The following is a 15720-nucleotide window of genomic DNA, read 5'->3' on the forward strand; positions in this document are numbered from 1 at the left end:
TCACGGTCACGCGCTGCAAAACGGCCTTCTACCTGCCTATCAGCTGATTTCCGCCGGCTCGGCGCTGGCAGATGCAGACGACAAGAGAGGCGATACAGGACAGAGGAGGAGGCGGAGAAGGTGCACCGAGAGAGAGAGAGAGGCAAAAAGAGTCCGCCAATGGCATGGAGGGCCAATGGTCCGCCATTCGACTTACAGAAATGGCGTTTCCGGCTGTGCTGGGTGTGACGTCAGGCATGCGGCTAAAAGGAGGAAATTATTCCACGTTTTGATTGGCTCCTGAAACCACTGTCAGTTGGGGACAAAAGTTAGGGACATTTAGGGAATTTGTTGTTGCAGCGAGCAGGCTTGATGTGGCTTCGCGCGTCGCCTCCTAGGGAATTCCCTCCAAGAAGCTGAGTGCAGCCACGGCCGCTGGATGAGAGGCGCACCTTGCGTGCGCTCTCATCCAGCGGCCGTGGTGCAGCGCATCGCCTCCTCTAAAAAGAGGAGGCGATGGCCAGCGTCTAGCAGCAGACGACGCAAGAAACGGCTGGAACTGACGCTTCCTTTTGTAATTACTTCAATTTTTACAGGTGTCTTACTGAACGATTTTTTTTTTTAATGCGGAGCGTGCCTGCCTGACCGTGTCTATGGTATCGTCCCGAGTTTGTCCTGCGCTGGTTCCTTTATTCTTATAAACTTAAACCGCTTAAACATTTCTATCTCCTCTGTGTGGCCCTAATATTACTGCTGCCACGCACCAACCAATCATCAGACTTGGAGGACGTCTTCTTCATTATTTCTCCGACACTCAATTACCTCTGCGTTTAAGTTTCTGCTTCCTTCAAGAACGATGAGAAAATCAAAGAGAAATTCTGTTCATGGCTGCGAGATTTCCTACAAGCGCGCGTGTACCCGGGAGAAGAGTTATCGCAATAGCAGTTTTACTTGTGCAGTGTGCCACTTTTAAACTAAAAAGAAACGTAGGATGAGATATTGCCCCTTCAAGTCAGTTTCCAGATGTGGTCATTCCAAAATGCGCATTTATTTGCAATAGATGGTAGCGTAGTTTATTTAGTGGCTCGAAGTCTAAACAAATTTGTTATTGCAGGATTCTTGATTGCTATGACACTAGCCCTTTGTAGTAACCGATGTAAAGCAAGCATTAGATTGATTCCAACTTACAGGCTTCAAGAGCAGATGTGAAGGCCAGTATTAAAATATGCAAAATCTTTAGAACCTGATGTTGTAAGTGAACCTGCAGTATAGCATCTCAATCTTTAATAATGTCTTTTTGTGAAGACCTTATACATGCTCCTCGGACAAATGACATAACTTTTTAGCTTGAGAGGTACAACTTGAAATGATTGTGAATGTTGGCTACCTGGCAGTTCAGTTAAACTGCAGCATAAATACCAGATAAGTGACCAGGGGACGATGATGTGCAAGTGCTTGTGCATTGTCCTCCATGTTATTTCCACGTTCCTGCACAATGTAAAAGGAATATACCAAATGAAGGAGACAGTTTTTAGTTTTATTTATTCCCAGTTTCACGGCCATAGAAGATATCAGAGGTGCTCAGCACAAAAGTTGTAGGTGTATCCAGATGCTTGTTGAGACCTCTGTCACTGAAAAGTAAAAATGAAATAGCATTTTGAAAACTGGTCAAGCACTACATATGTTTCCTTAGGAGCCTCCCATTCACAATTCAAATGAACACACAGCTTAAACACAGTACACTATTATTGTGTTTCTTGCATGTATGTTTTTTAGTTGCGTGTGGACACTGACATTTCTGCTGTATCTTTTTTTATTTTTTCTTGTACGCACGTGGCAGAATTCTCTTAGGTTATTATTCTTCGTTTAATCTGCTCAGGTATCACACCCCTCATTAATGCCAGTGGGGCCATAAGGGTATCTTGAATAAATAAACATAGAACACCAAATACATGGTGCTACATCTACAAATTAAAGTTCCTGTAGCAGTTAAAAAATTTATAAAATAAATAATAAAATGGCACATTTCCTAATACAAATAAAAACACGGCCAACTCCAGCTTTCCTCAAAATGTTGTATACCAGTCTCTTTGAACCAGGCAATAATACTGTAAACATCTTGAAAACAATTTTATTTGCACGTAAATTGCAGGCAGCTTAACTTAGGTGTCACAGAAGCTGTCGTGCAACGATGACTTACTTGCTCGTCTCTATTTTTCTGATCTTTCCCTTCTACAAACAAGTCACATCCTACAGTCGCCATGAGGTTGGTCGACCTGTTAACATGTTACAAAAAAGAAAGCTATTGTATTGTGCTTATTTCTAACACTATTTTAAAGTTCTTACTCTCACTCCTGTGATACCTAAGGCTGATTCAGCTGGAGAGCACCCCTATGTGGGCAGCAAATTCTATAGTGGTCCGAAGTGGCAAAGATGGAGATTGCTTCACCTTTGCACGATAATGCATTAATCACGACTAAGTTCAGTTAGGTGTCCTCGACATTTCAGAGAAGTGCCGAGCAAAAATAGTTTTGAAGAACAACTCAGAAATACTGATGGCCAGAAATGGGCAGCCAGAATGTTACGGTCTCTCTTAACTCCAAACTAAAAACAAGTCAGCTTAAAACAAGTAAAAAATACCTTAAAGGAGTACCACCACTATTAAACGTTCATAGCATGATTAGGCTCTACTTAAAGTAGTACTTGAAATATCAAAGCTCAGATAACTATGCAAGAAGTTTCCTTTGTAGCTGCAGATTTTAGTAGCAACCATTCAGTATAGGGTAACATATTTTAAATCAATTTTAATATCTGCATGCACAAGAAAGCTCCGAATGAATACCCTTTCGACACTGGCATAAAAAAGATACGTGGAGTGCCTCGCCATGCAGTTTGCCCCAAACTGCCGACATTAGGGCTCCAGTGACTTAGCCAACACACTGGCTGCTGATGGTGCACGCTGCACTGCCTTGTGAATCATGTCACAGTTTTGGGGCTGATATCGTGCGGCCCAGACGCGTGCGACCGTGGCCAGCTTGGGCCACTCTAGGGCGCGCATCCAGTCTGACCATGATGCAATGAGAATAGCGACATCAAGAGTGTCATTCTCTCATGGCGGCCGCCTTGGTGTTCGTTCTGTCCAAGCCAAAACTGACACGAATAAACAAGGCTCAAAATAATTATATATACTGAGGTTGACTATCTAATGTTCCAATCTATGATTCCTGGGCTGGTAGGCACCCATAGAAATGGGAAAAATGTAACACGAGAATTTCATACCAGTACTTTTTTAGAATATTTACATAGACAAATGAACTGCAAGCTAATGACCCTTTCTGCCAGTTGTTGCCCCCATCTGTCCACCATTGCTCAGCTGAGCATGAAAGACTGGTACAATAAAGTGTCAAGATTTGACAAGTTTGCAAGCTCAGTGATTCACGCTGAACTTTTTGTGATCTTTCTTTACAAGGATTTAACCTATAACCACTCCTCCCTGGCTTGGCTCATGTACAGTCATGGACAATTCAAATGCGAACCGGTGAGCGCATGGCCGAAGATACCGGTGCCATCACCTGGCAACGGCCGTGGGAGACACATGGACATGCGCAGTTGAGATGACGGGAGCGAGGCTGCGTGTCCCAGTGCGATATGTTGCCCCCTCCTCGCTCGCATGCCTGCCTTGTCACCATGCCGCCAGAGCGCTGCAAGCACTGCATGTACTACCGCCACTGCAGCTGAGGGTGTTGGTCACGTTGAGAGCAATGCGGCGCATAATTGCTTGCGTGGGAAACGCGTGCACGCTCTCGCAAGGCATACTGTTGAGCTCATCATGCTTTCTTGAAGAAAACCAGCGTGCATAAATGGAGACAAAAATAAATGCATGCCGCCTAACTTCTGATGGCACCGCATTGTTTTGCGTTCGTGGTGCAGTGGCTTGGGAATTGAACAATGAGCTGGCCGCCAACAAGAATGCGCCTTTGTGCAACGGAGTCCAGGCTGAGTCACTTGGCAGATTCAGTGCTTGTAGCAACTAGATATACCACGAGAATTCATATCGAATCATATACATTAACTGCAAGCATTGTGTGGGCTGGAAAAATCACTGGCAGAATTCTAATATTCACAAAAATTAAGAAGATATGCAGGTCCAACCATTCTATAGGCCAGTTGCTCTTGCACATCAATTTTGGCGGCCCGATTTTTTTCGTTTTTTTTGGCAGGCACCTCACTTCTTGTAGAAATCCACGGAGCGGGCATTGCTGAGCATGGTGTAGGCGTTACCCAGGTGTCCATCGTTATTTGATCAAGTTACTGCCTTCCATATGCAAAGCTATGTCGGCAATGTGACGCCGGCACACACGGGGAGCAGGCGCTCGTGTGAGCCGAGCACACAGTCACACAGTCACCGCAAATACTATCTCGTGCCGCATCGCTAACAATTGTTTTCAGCGCTCTGGCGGCATGGTGACAAGGCAAGCATGCGAGCGAGGAGGGGGCAACATATCGCAGTGGGACATGCAGCCTCGCTCCCGTCATCTCAACTGCACATGTCCGTGCGTTTTCCACGGCCACTGCCAGGTGACAGCACCGGTATCTTCATCAATGCGCTCCGCGGTTCGCATTTGAATTGTCCATGACTGTGCAATGCTTAAGCTTCACGCACATACTGTACTTGGTACAGTTTCATTTACTAAAACGAAGCTTCCAGCCTCTCCCTGATGTGTCTGTAGTCCACCCAAAATGCACAGCAGGAAAACCAACGTTTTCTGATGACGATCGTGGGTGAAGTGAAAAAACATTAAAACACTTCCCGTGATCTGAACTGAACCTAGGTCCCTCGTGTTATGAAGCTGAAGCCTATCCCATTGCGCCATTCCAGCACAGTCGAAGCAATTTGGATTTGCATGGACATGGAAAATTACACAGAAAATGCACACCTCCATCTAACAACAACGGTTGTACGCTACGGTAGGTCATTGATTGCTTGCATCAGTAAAGCTCTAGAGAGCACAACTGCAGTGCAGCAGACCATCCCGATAAGGAACAGGTGCTCAGTACTGGGCTGGTTAATTTGGTGTTGGACTTGATTTTGCAAAGCTTCACGTCCCCCGTTTTTGTTGTTTCAGCAGATGGGCAGTTGATTTTTTATTATTAAGTCTTCCCGTCAGTAACTAGGCCACAGCTACATATTTGGTTGTCATACTACCAGGGTGGTCTGCGAGCACACGCAGTCTGCCTGCTGCTAATTTCGAGTGTACCACAAAAACAGCCACTTGTGGAGGCATTCACCTGCTTTCCATGGGTACCCAGAAAGGATGTAGACCAAGGCTTGCCCTCCAGGCCCTGCACCAACATCGTAGGGGCCAGGTCCAAGCACTTCGTTTTTTCCACTGGAAGCCCTCCTATGTAGATGCTGCAGGAACAGGATTAAATGCTGTGTCAGCACAACTGAAAGTTGGGTAGGCTAATAATACATCTCTGAAAAACAAAATGCGTAAAAGATGGCGACGTGGAATAAGATCACACAGGACAACCCACTACAAGAAAAAGAACACACAGCACATCGTCCTGCCTGTTGTTTTCTGGAAAAGCAAGTCAGCAATCTCTGCTGCATTGTTAATAACAAGGATAATCCGAGGAAAGGGAGAAATGAGTGCGGTGTTAAGCATGCGCAGCTTTTAGTTCGTTGTGCGATTGGCATGATTTACAGTATTCCGTTGTCATGCAAGTCCGTGTATATGGGCCAGACAGGACGCTGTCTAAGTGTCCATCTCAGGGAGCATTTGTTTACGATCACGAATTCAACGGGTGCAAATCTTCCTGCGCATTATAAAAAGTGTGGGTGTCGTTCTTTGTTTGACGAGACTGTGATGTTGCACAGGCATAATTATCAGATTTTTAGGGAATGGGTTCAGGCCTTCTTTATCGATGAACATAGTAACAAGTGTGTCAGCAAATCGTCTATAACTCTACACGGGCAGGAGCACGTGCTTATCAGCACCATATTTCTTTAATCTATTAATTCTTTCGTATATAAACTTCATGTTTTTCAACAAAATGGCAGTTGCCAGTAAGTGCTTGTGTGTGTCCCTCCTACCTGTAGACGTTATTTGTGCGCTTTCAAATTTTCAATGGCTTTATGCCCTGCCACATACCATTTGTCCCATACGCCGCTTCTTCCATTCGCCTTCAATGTACACTTCACTGACGGTTGCTCCTGGTGCCTCCTCATAAAGGGCTCAAAATGTTGCGTAACCTTCACAGCCCTTCGGGTGATTTGATTCTGCCGCCGTCATTTGGTCTATCCTTTCTCTCCCCCTCTTCCGTTTTTTTTTTTTTTTTGGCTCACGGTTTCACGCTTTTTTTTTTTTCCCCTTTGACCGCGATATCCTTACGTTCTCTGTACAGAAGTGACGTTTCCAATTCCTCTCCCGCAACGCAACTTAACTGCCCGAAGACCTAGAACGTTGATGCGTGCACACGGCATACTCGCGAGATTAACGCTATCAAACACATGCATACTTACGATCGAGGCACTGCACTTCAAACATCCAGGACAGCAATTCGGGGAGTACACGCCACCACCGGTTCGGTCAAACTTGAGCAATGTTATGGGCTCCTACACAAAAGGAACAATGAAACGCTTGAAACTGCGGCCGCAGTGTGAAAGGACATAGCATCGTCATTTGAATTTAGCGTGTGCTGCATACTTGGGCGAGAAACAGGGAGTGGGAAAAGAATCCACACGTACGTTGGATACACGAAGCAGGTGTTGGTTTGCGCGCCAACGTCTGGTTTGTCGTTTTCCATTGCGTCTGTTCCTCGCCCAAGTATGCAGCGCACGCTAAATTTGATTCAAGATTATACAAAAATCGCTAACATCACAATACGATCGGGAATGAGAATGACAGCCAGGAGGCCGAGCTAGGCGGCCACGTAAGCAAGAATTCACGCAGCTTTAGGGCACACAGTACAGTGGTATAAACACAAAAACTACAACAAACATAAAATAACGATGTTACTGACCTTGCTGGGAAAATGAGAGCATAGATGCCCTCTTTTCCGCTCTTCCGTGTCTGTGACAGCAAACGCCGGAAACCGGCATGGCTGATCTACGCTGAGGCGATGGCTCAGGCTGCAAGTCTCTCTTGAAATGTCGCAGTAGGTATGTCGGATACGGAGATCGCACCGATACTAGCATTCACGGTATATTCACGCATCTGCAGCTTCATTTGGTTGATTTGGTACTAGTAGCAATCAACACAAACACACGCTGGGCACTGACAGCGCAAATCGTTCACTCGGGGGACCCAGGGAAATGCTGCGCCTACTTCGGCGTTGTCCCTAGGCCAGCCTAGGCGCTCAAAAACAAGTCAAGTGACGTCACGATTTGATCACGTGACCCAAGGATTTCTTTCCTCCTTTTAGCCGCTCCGTGACGTCAGGGCCTCTCCTAAGCTTTTCTTTCCTCCATGACAGTAGAGTGAACTAGAATTCTAGTTCACTCTAATGACAGCTAGCTAACTTGACCGCCATTTTACACAAACTTTGATTGGCTTGACGTGTCTTGACTTGGCTTTAAAAAAGACTTCGGATGAACAATGTTGCCAACGTCTTTTCTGTAAAAATGTTTTTTTTTTTTTTTGTATCGGGGTCCTTACCGGTCGCGATTTTGAGGTATGCATAAAAGAGAAGAAATTTGTTCTAACGAGTCTCACTAACTTGTTTAACCCCCCGCTAATAAATAAATAATGTGGTAGACGCTTTGAGGACTTTGTGTGAAACAGGAACTGCTTCACATGACATGTTCCGAATCGTATATCTTTCACTGAAATCACACAAAAGAAAAATAATTAAATGATTGGCCGTTTCAAAGACCAAAAGAACTGACACATTGGCAACTTCCTCCCAAGATAAGTACAGTTGGAGCTGAAATTTTTCTCAGCTGGAGTACATGTGCTGCTAGGCTGGAAATTCTCGCCAGCTGGAAAATGCCATTATCAGCTGGAAGCCAACGTGTGCTGCTTGGCTGGAAATTCTTTCCAGCTGGAAACTCTAAGTTCCAGCGGGAAGGCAATATTTCCAGCCTAGGCTGGAAATGTTGCCTGGAAATGTTGGAAATTTCCAGCCCAGGCTGGAAATCTTCTCCAGCTGGTAATGAGTTCCCCGCTGGAATGCAACATTCCCAGCTAGACTGGAAGTTCTTTCCAGCTGGGAACTACCATTTCCTGCTGGGACCACGTATTCCAGCGGGATATAACACTGGAAAGAACCGTTTCCAGCTGGAAATACTGTGTCCATTTTCATGTGGGATTTGCTTCTGTAGAGGCAAATTCACGAGTAGGTTCATGCCGGGACTTTATTACAGTAAATACAAGAAAAGTAAATCCATTCGTAAAGAATTAAACATACCAGTTGTCCGCCGGCAGCACATCGAACGCGTACGCTCGTATCGATCATCTGCGCAGGTAGCAGACGACACCAAACAACACGATTTATAGCCGTTTCCCTACCGCTCAAACGGGCAGATTTGCAATAAAACGTTCCTAGCAAGGTACGGGGATGCCAGACGCGAGTAGCTTTTTTTTTGTAAAGGTTAATTACTACCCAACATCGGAACAACGACAGCCACAACAACTGCAGATCGCCTGAAGTACAGCGACTGCCACGGCGGCGCTTTTCGAAGAGAGCGCAGCAACGCCACCTGGTGTTTTCTACACAGAAGAGCACACCCCTTCCTCGCCGTTCGCGCCACTAGATCATTCTAGTTCACTATAAACTCAACCATAACATGAGTCGCACAATGTAAACCGTAATATAAAATTGTAAGTAAACCTAACTTTACCACAAACAAAACTTAGTTTTGTTTAGCTTCATAAATCCGGCAACATTGTGTTAAATACTTGTATTAAGTTCTGGCAACATACAAATATTTATCTCAAAATATTGGTTGGTTTATTTCATAACGTGCATATTATGTTAACAAAATTATAAGTTCAGATTAACTAAACTAAAGCTCGACATTGCACTTTTTGTTATAACAGCAGAAGTTCGGCCACCATGGCATGGTTTTGATTGTTAAAAATCTGGCAACACAAAAGTCGACGGTTTGAAATGTTCAGGCGTTTCAAATATGCAGATAATGCAGTCATTGTAGGCATTGTGGAGTTCCGGCAGGTAACATTCACTACATATTGCATGCGTGTTTCTTCATTAAAGCCTTGGCTCATTTCCTCAGCCAATAAAATGTCCCCTCCCTCAGGAATCAGGGTTCGGCCAGCTGTTTCAGCCATTGTGTGCTTCATCTAAAGGGAACCCGAAGGTGCACCGGCCGTCTCAAGTCCTTTCCAGTCCAGTCCCCTCTTGTTCCTGCTTGATCACCAAAGCTTGTCGCGCTCATCGTACGAGCGAGAATGCGTTGACAAGACGGGACAGCGACAAAAGGCGAGTGCCCAACCACCAACGCCACCGTAGCCCTAGATTTTCCCTAGCCTGTTGCGTTTCCCTGCTCGCACTGCCCGCGCGCGGATGCGAGTTGTTCAGAGCGGGCTACGTGCAGGAGGTAGTTGTTGTTGTTGAAAACGTTTATTAAGAAAAGAGGGGAAGGGAGTTGGGTTAAAAAGTGGAGCACTGGGTGGCCATCCTATTCCGGTAGGCCGTACAGGAGGTACTGAGAAATTTATTTCGTCCCAGAATTCGTCTTTACCCATGACATCCCCGCAGAGACTGAACTGGCCCGTCACTTCGCCGGACAGTTACGTCAGTAATCCTCCCTGTTCTGTGTCAGTATGTTGTCGTCACATGCCGTTGAAGTGTTCGGAACGGTCCAAACCTAGCTGAATTCATTGTCAAATGTTTTTCTGGAAGGGATCCTGGCGTGAGCTGTGTTCGCGGACGAATGTGGTGTGGTTGCCGCATTCAAACGCAGCCTTCGCTTTCGTGTTGCGTCTTGGGTTGCGTGAGCTGGCAAAGAAAACGATACCATGGCTTTCTGATGATCAGGATTGCGCCTTCATTAACCTGTTATTCCCTCCTGCAATTTCATGCTTCACGCTTAGCGTGTGTGCGTGCGTGGAATGTTTCTACATTGGCGCTTTACCAGAGTATGAATAGATATGCGAACTAGCACATCGCCAGTGCAGAAAGCGTTGGATCAAGCAAATAACCACAACACAGTCCTTTTTCTCAGTTCAACAGTGTCGTGCTTTGTACGCTGTAGTAGCAGTTGCAAAGCGTACGGCGGGCTTGCCAGCCGTGTATTATTGACATTACGTGCAAACCCTAATTGCGGGATGCACCTTATTTTTAGGCTGCGGTGGATGAAATTCATATGCGGTAACAAACTGGCAGGCCTGGCGCTGGAATTTTGGCGCAATGGCGTAGGCGGCAATCCGTGATTTTATTTTCGGGCCTGGGCGATAGTTTTGTAGCTAACTTTCCAAAATAAAATTGCTGCCAGACTTTAACATTCAGTTATTTGCCAGCGCAACGTACGCTCTACTATCAAGGTAATTTTTTGTGGCACATATTCTTATGATTCAGCGAGAGACAAAATTTGGTACTAGGTTGATGCTGCATTCCACCTGAACTGGCACTTGTGAGGGCACGTCACTTGATGCTGATTATTGATGTCTGTCCACTGGTGTGTGTTGGAAACAACACCCGGAGGGTATAATTATCTTGCGCCCCTCCACTATGGCACACCCCACAGCCCAGGTGTGGCATTGGTATGTGCACTTTGCAGGCATGGGCCCATGTGTGCAGGGTTGGTGCAAGGAGGTGGTGGTGCCCATGCTCCAGGGGCATGCAGTGCCACCATGGGTCTGGGAGGATGTGCAGAGGAGCGTGTTGTGCCAAGTTGGGGTAAGTGCATGATGCTCTCTGTGAACCACTGTATTGACCTGTGGGAGATAGGCATCTCAGGAGGATTGACAATGAAAGCACGTTTAGAACGTTCATGCTATTGTAGCTGGCATCTGAGGCCAACAGTGTATGTACTCCGGTTCGTACTATTGTGACTGTAGCACGAAGGAGGGATGGTGGATGAGTGGCAATATAGTTGATTATCGTATTAAGGAAGCTTTGTTTTGGTTAACTTTGGCAGAAAGAGTATTAGGCATTTTGGAATGATGAACACGTGTATTTTCACCTGTCTAAAGCAGTGTGGTCTCGTTTAACATTACAAAGCAATGGAAATGAATGGCTGTTGCTTGTGCCCGGTTATTCTATTGTGTCTCTGCTCTGCCATGATAGCTACGTTTGAACTGAATGCTTTATGTGCAGGTCCTCATTCTAGACAGGACCACTTTTTTTTAGCAAGCTTGTAACAAGCAACCATCCCACGTGTGCAAAAAATGAGGAGTCAACATTAAAGGGACCCTGCAACACTTGCCATCGACTACTAGTAGTGTATTTTGGGATAAAGTCTATTGTCCCAGAAATCTCCTCCCACAAGAATTATGAAAGTCCGTTCACAATTAACGAAACTACGCGCGATGAGAAATCGCGCATAATCGTTCCCTCTCAACCCGACCGCGGACAACGCGACGAAAGCTGCGCGCTCTCTCTCGAAGGTGAGGCGGCTCGCGGCATTCTCTTCGGCGGCCTTCCATATATCACATGCCGGGTAGTTTTCTCCGCAACGCGGAGGGGCCTATTTCCGGTCTGGTGCCACAAAAAAGCAGGCATGGGTGCCTGCTCGCAACTGCACGCTCGGGCTGGTAGGGCGTTTTTGAAGCAATAAACGTTTGTAGTCGAGTGGTCCCGTTGAAAGGGAAGTATTGAGCTCATCACTCAAGCTCCGCGCGCACTCAAAACACAAAAGAAGCGGCAAAACTGGGCCTACAGGTTCAGGCATAGAAGAGGTTCGTACACAGCGATGACGACGACGGAAATGGGAGAATCTAGCCGTGGAGTTGACCAGTGACAGCCAATCGGGCAGCCATGGCCTATGTGACGTCCCTTAGGCCATGCCATGGGTTGCATAATGAGGACAACTGAAGAGAGAGCGGTTGGTTTTTCCGCATCTTTCACATCGATTTGCGCACTCACCGCTTCACGTGCACGTGTAATATTTGGCTCAGGTATTCCTGGCAGTGTAATCTAAACGTCACGCAGGTTTACTTGCACTGCTCAAAGAATGTTGCAGGGTCCCTTTAAAAATTTTTTCCTATTTACAAAGTAATGCTGCATTCGTGTAAGCTGCTATTTCTTAAATGATTCTGGTGATGTTAGGCTAATCTAGAAAAGCTGCCTTTCAGGAGCATTGAACGTGTGCCCTGATGCAGTGTTACGTCTCCCTCGGTTTGCCCGTTCTCTGTTGCACTTCCTGCTGCAGGCTTTGCATAAGGAGAGAGCCAGTGGCTCTGCCTGTTTTGGAGGAGTGCCTGGTGCTATGTACTACTGGGGCGGCAGCTGACAACTCTCCCGAGAAAGTTGGATCTCCAAGGTAGGTGCAGATAGAGCTGGGAAATGTCAGTGCAGTTCAAATCATTTAGTGTGCACACTATTGCAGTCCAAGATTTGCACAACAATGTGCAGATCCATACCTATTGGCCAGGAGATCGTCCTATAGGTGGCGCTGCTTAAGTTAGGGGGCGCCGCAGTCAAATTTCAATAGAGGGGAAACAAACGACAAGAATACATGGGTTCTATAGGGCACTAGTCGGTCAAACAAGATTCCTTTAATGCACGGGGAAATTATGCGCACTAGGGCTGTGGAAATTACGAAATACACACCAGGAATTAGCCTGCATTGCTTTCCGCAGCCGGAAAACCCAACGCAAGCGCTGGATATCAAAGCTGAAATTTTGAAGGAACACCGGACTTGGTCTGTAGTACACTTCACCGCAGAGTGTTTCAGGCACATCACAGACGGAAATGATAACAGCGCAGAAATTGCCACAGACACGAAAAGCCAACCCGAAAGGCTTTACAATCATTCGCGGCGGTGAAAAGATGGTGACCCTTTTAAAAGGACAGCTGTTCCGTTGGACAATTTACTTGCGGTGAACACGACAAGCCACCGAAAGTTGCAAGTTTTTCGAGAATTTCTATTGAATGTTCCGCCTTACCAGACACAAAAGAAGTTTGGCTTGGGTCACTTTTGATGAACGCTGTGTGTGTGTAGTAAGTTCCATACCTACGGATTGAGTTGCGAGTCAGTGCGGCAATTAATAAGGCAGGGGTGAGACAGCTGCGCATATTGCGCAGTTTCGATACAAATTTGTTTTCCTGCGCCAGGCTGCTCCAAAACCTTGAAAATTTTGAAAATTGCGCCAAACTGCTCCAAAATGGTCTGAGAGCCAAGGATTTTAACGCTCCTGTCAGTTTCAGTGGGGAAAAATGCTTACTGGCGGCATACTTTTCCAGCATCTGCAAGGTGATGCTGTTTGTAACGGTTTAATTGATTGATCATTCAATAAAAAAACCCCAGATAGTTATGCTGTATTCGGGTGGTCGTTTTAGAGCGCTCTAGAGCACTCCGAAAAGCGACTCCGTGTTCGGGTGGTCGAAATCGAGCGCTCGACGTATGTTCGGTTGGTCGTCTCAGAGCGTCGTACTCCACTCCGAGCACCTCCGACTGCTCTGACTCCGAAGTAGGAGTGCCGCCGAAATCCGGAGGCGATTGGGTCACGTGACCCCGGCCGCTGCGGCTCGCCTCTGGCTCGCCCCGCTCGCCTGCCCAGTCGGTGGCGTTCGCTGAATCCTCCCTTTCTGTGCTGAGGCCTCGACAGCGGTTAGTTGTGGGAGTGTTTCGACGAGTTTGCTTCTCGTGCTATTCTCCGCATCTTGTCGAAACGGAGACGCCTGTTGAGTGTAGGGGAGCCGTCTCCGCTACTTCTGCAGCTCGAAATCGACGCCGAGGAGGACAGCAGCAGACGACGACGACTCGCACGTTTACGCTGCGAAGTTCGCCGAACCACTTCCAGTGTTCAAAGTGCAGGAATACGTTCGCAAGGTTGTGCACACCTATTCTTACCTTCAATCATTGCGAATAACAGGCGCTCGGCTGATGTCAGGGAACTTTGGCTTGGAGCTAACGCGTCCGATACGGAGGCCGCCATTTGTTGAGACACCTTGGCCGGCCTGGCTGTTTGCAGTTGCCGTTTTGGCCGCGCCGCGGCGCCACGGTCGCGTGCTACTCCAAGATCGGGTACGCGTTCGGTTGGGGAGCGGTGACTCTTGCTCGGATTGGGGGAAGCGGCGCATCGGCGTACTCCGAGTCGGAGTATCAGAGCGACCACCCGAATACAGCATTATTTTGAAAGTCGCAAGGTCGGGTTGCACGTGAGTTTTTAAAGTTATCCCATCGAAAACCATTGCAAAGTCTTGTAGAAAAAATACTTAGGTGCACTGATGTGACACACTACTTGTGCAAGGTGATGAAAAAAAAAACGGCAATTTCAGGAGCGCCGTATCTCCTGAACGACATTACTGGGCGCCGCCATCTTGGGGTGATCCAGATTGGAATACATGGCCGCTGGGTAAAGCAGTTGCTCGTGGTTCAGGCAGAGTGCTCTTCTCCGACTTCTTCTATGGTTTTGATTAGGGGCGTGGCTGGGTTCACATTTAGTTGTTTGATCTGTTGTGGGGAGTTGCGTGACTAGAAAGACGGGGGTTCATCAAAACAGCGTGGTGCCCGGGAATTCACCGTGTTTCGGCATTGAGTGCGAGGCGCGGTGCGCGCTTGAAGTAAAATTTCGGACTCATTGCGGTGTTATAAAACGCCAAGTTATTGCTGCCTTTGACAGCGAGCTTGCGAGCGCCGGGAATGGGACAATCGACACTGCAGAAGTGGCGGCACAGGCTACATCGCCGAAAATGTTCAAGCAGTGTCCGATAGCGGGACAGGCTATTATTGCATGCTAGTAATAATGGTTCATCTATCTGAAGTGAAATGTAATGCCAAAAGGGAGGTGGCTAAACATACGAACGTTACTCAAATTACGATTGTATTGAACATGCACCTTGGGTATTGAAATAGGAGGGCATGTGGGGTGCGACGACGTCACCTCGTTTTGCGCAACTTTTGCCGTGATGAGTCTACACTTGTGCGTAAAGCCGAGTCTGGGATAACAAAAATAATTTTGGCATTCACATAATAAAACATCCTTACGATTCCGTTTTCAATTCGATATTTTCAATGGACCTCCGCTCTATCTATGCATAGAGGATAAGATTTAAAAGTGGGTTGTAAAAAGGTAGTGCAGTTCGTACCTTGTGATAATCTGGCAGAAAAACTTTATTGAAAGGCTGTTTCAGTGTTATGTATGTTCAAAACCGATTAGAAAGTGCACTCCCCTCTCCCCTCCCGAGTTGCCAAAAAATTGATTTTTTAAGCTCCTAAGGTGACATAATAAATGTCGTTCTTCTGCTCCAAATCAAGGTTCGTCTGCTCCAAAACCAAGATTTCGCTGCTCCAAAAACTGCTCCCAAATCTGATTCAGCTGTCTCACCCCTGATAAGACCCCGCGTGCGAAGACGATTGATACCCCACAGTCCACGCTACGCCGAATTGAAACTTGAACATGCTAAAAGCTGCTCTGAAAATATTTTTTTTTTTGCTAGCAACCTTCACTTCAAAACAACGGCTGCAAGAGTGGTCTAAAAACGCCTTCATTTTATTAAAAACGCGTACAAGTAACATTAGCGCTGGTCACATGCAACACTCACGCCGCAGGCCAACGTTAAAAAAAGCTGTTACCAAGATGAAAGCGCTGATGAAGAAATGTTAGGATA

At 46.6% G+C, this 15720-nt stretch overlaps 1 protein-coding gene and 1 long non-coding RNA gene across 5 annotated transcripts in view; one reads left to right on the forward strand and one right to left on the reverse strand.

Annotated features, from left to right (window-relative positions):
* Window positions 1-1337: 1337 nt before the first annotated feature.
* Window positions 1338-14239, reverse strand: LOC144143478 (uncharacterized). 3 transcript variants are annotated; one of them, XR_013317091.1, is made up of 4 exons: window positions 7006-7319; window positions 6506-6598; window positions 5269-5392; window positions 1338-1610 (listed from the first exon to the last, which is right to left on the reverse strand). It is a non-coding gene; the product is annotated as an uncharacterized LOC144143478 (long non-coding RNA). The 3 variants fall into 3 exon arrangements; XR_013317092.1 differs by lacking the exons at window positions 6506-6598; window positions 7006-7319 and adding an exon at window positions 13961-14239; XR_013317088.1 differs by lacking the exon at window positions 1338-1610 and having other exon boundaries at window positions 3684-5392.
* Window positions 9048-15720, forward strand: part of LOC144143463 (uncharacterized) — a 70233-nt gene continuing 63560 nt past the window's right edge. The window contains exons 1-4 of one of the 2 annotated variants that reach the window (XM_077675213.1): window positions 9048-9156; window positions 9242-9301; window positions 10724-10842; window positions 12317-12427. In XM_077675213.1, coding sequence (XP_077531339.1) covers window positions 9094-9156; window positions 9242-9301; window positions 10724-10842; window positions 12317-12427 — 353 coding nt within the window. In that variant the 5' untranslated portion in view covers window positions 9048-9093. Of the gene's footprint in view, window positions 9157-9241; window positions 9424-10723; window positions 10843-12316; window positions 12428-15720 lie in introns of those variants that run through there. The other variant, XM_077675219.1, reaches the window with a different exon arrangement.

The sequence above is a fragment of the Haemaphysalis longicornis genome, unplaced genomic scaffold (genome assembly GCF_048455015.1).
Source record: "Haemaphysalis longicornis isolate Haplotype H1 unplaced genomic scaffold, Haemaphysalis longicornis Haplotype H1 scaffold_1, whole genome shotgun sequence".
In the NCBI taxonomy this organism is placed as follows: Eukaryota; Metazoa; Arthropoda; class Arachnida; order Ixodida; family Ixodidae; genus Haemaphysalis; species Haemaphysalis longicornis.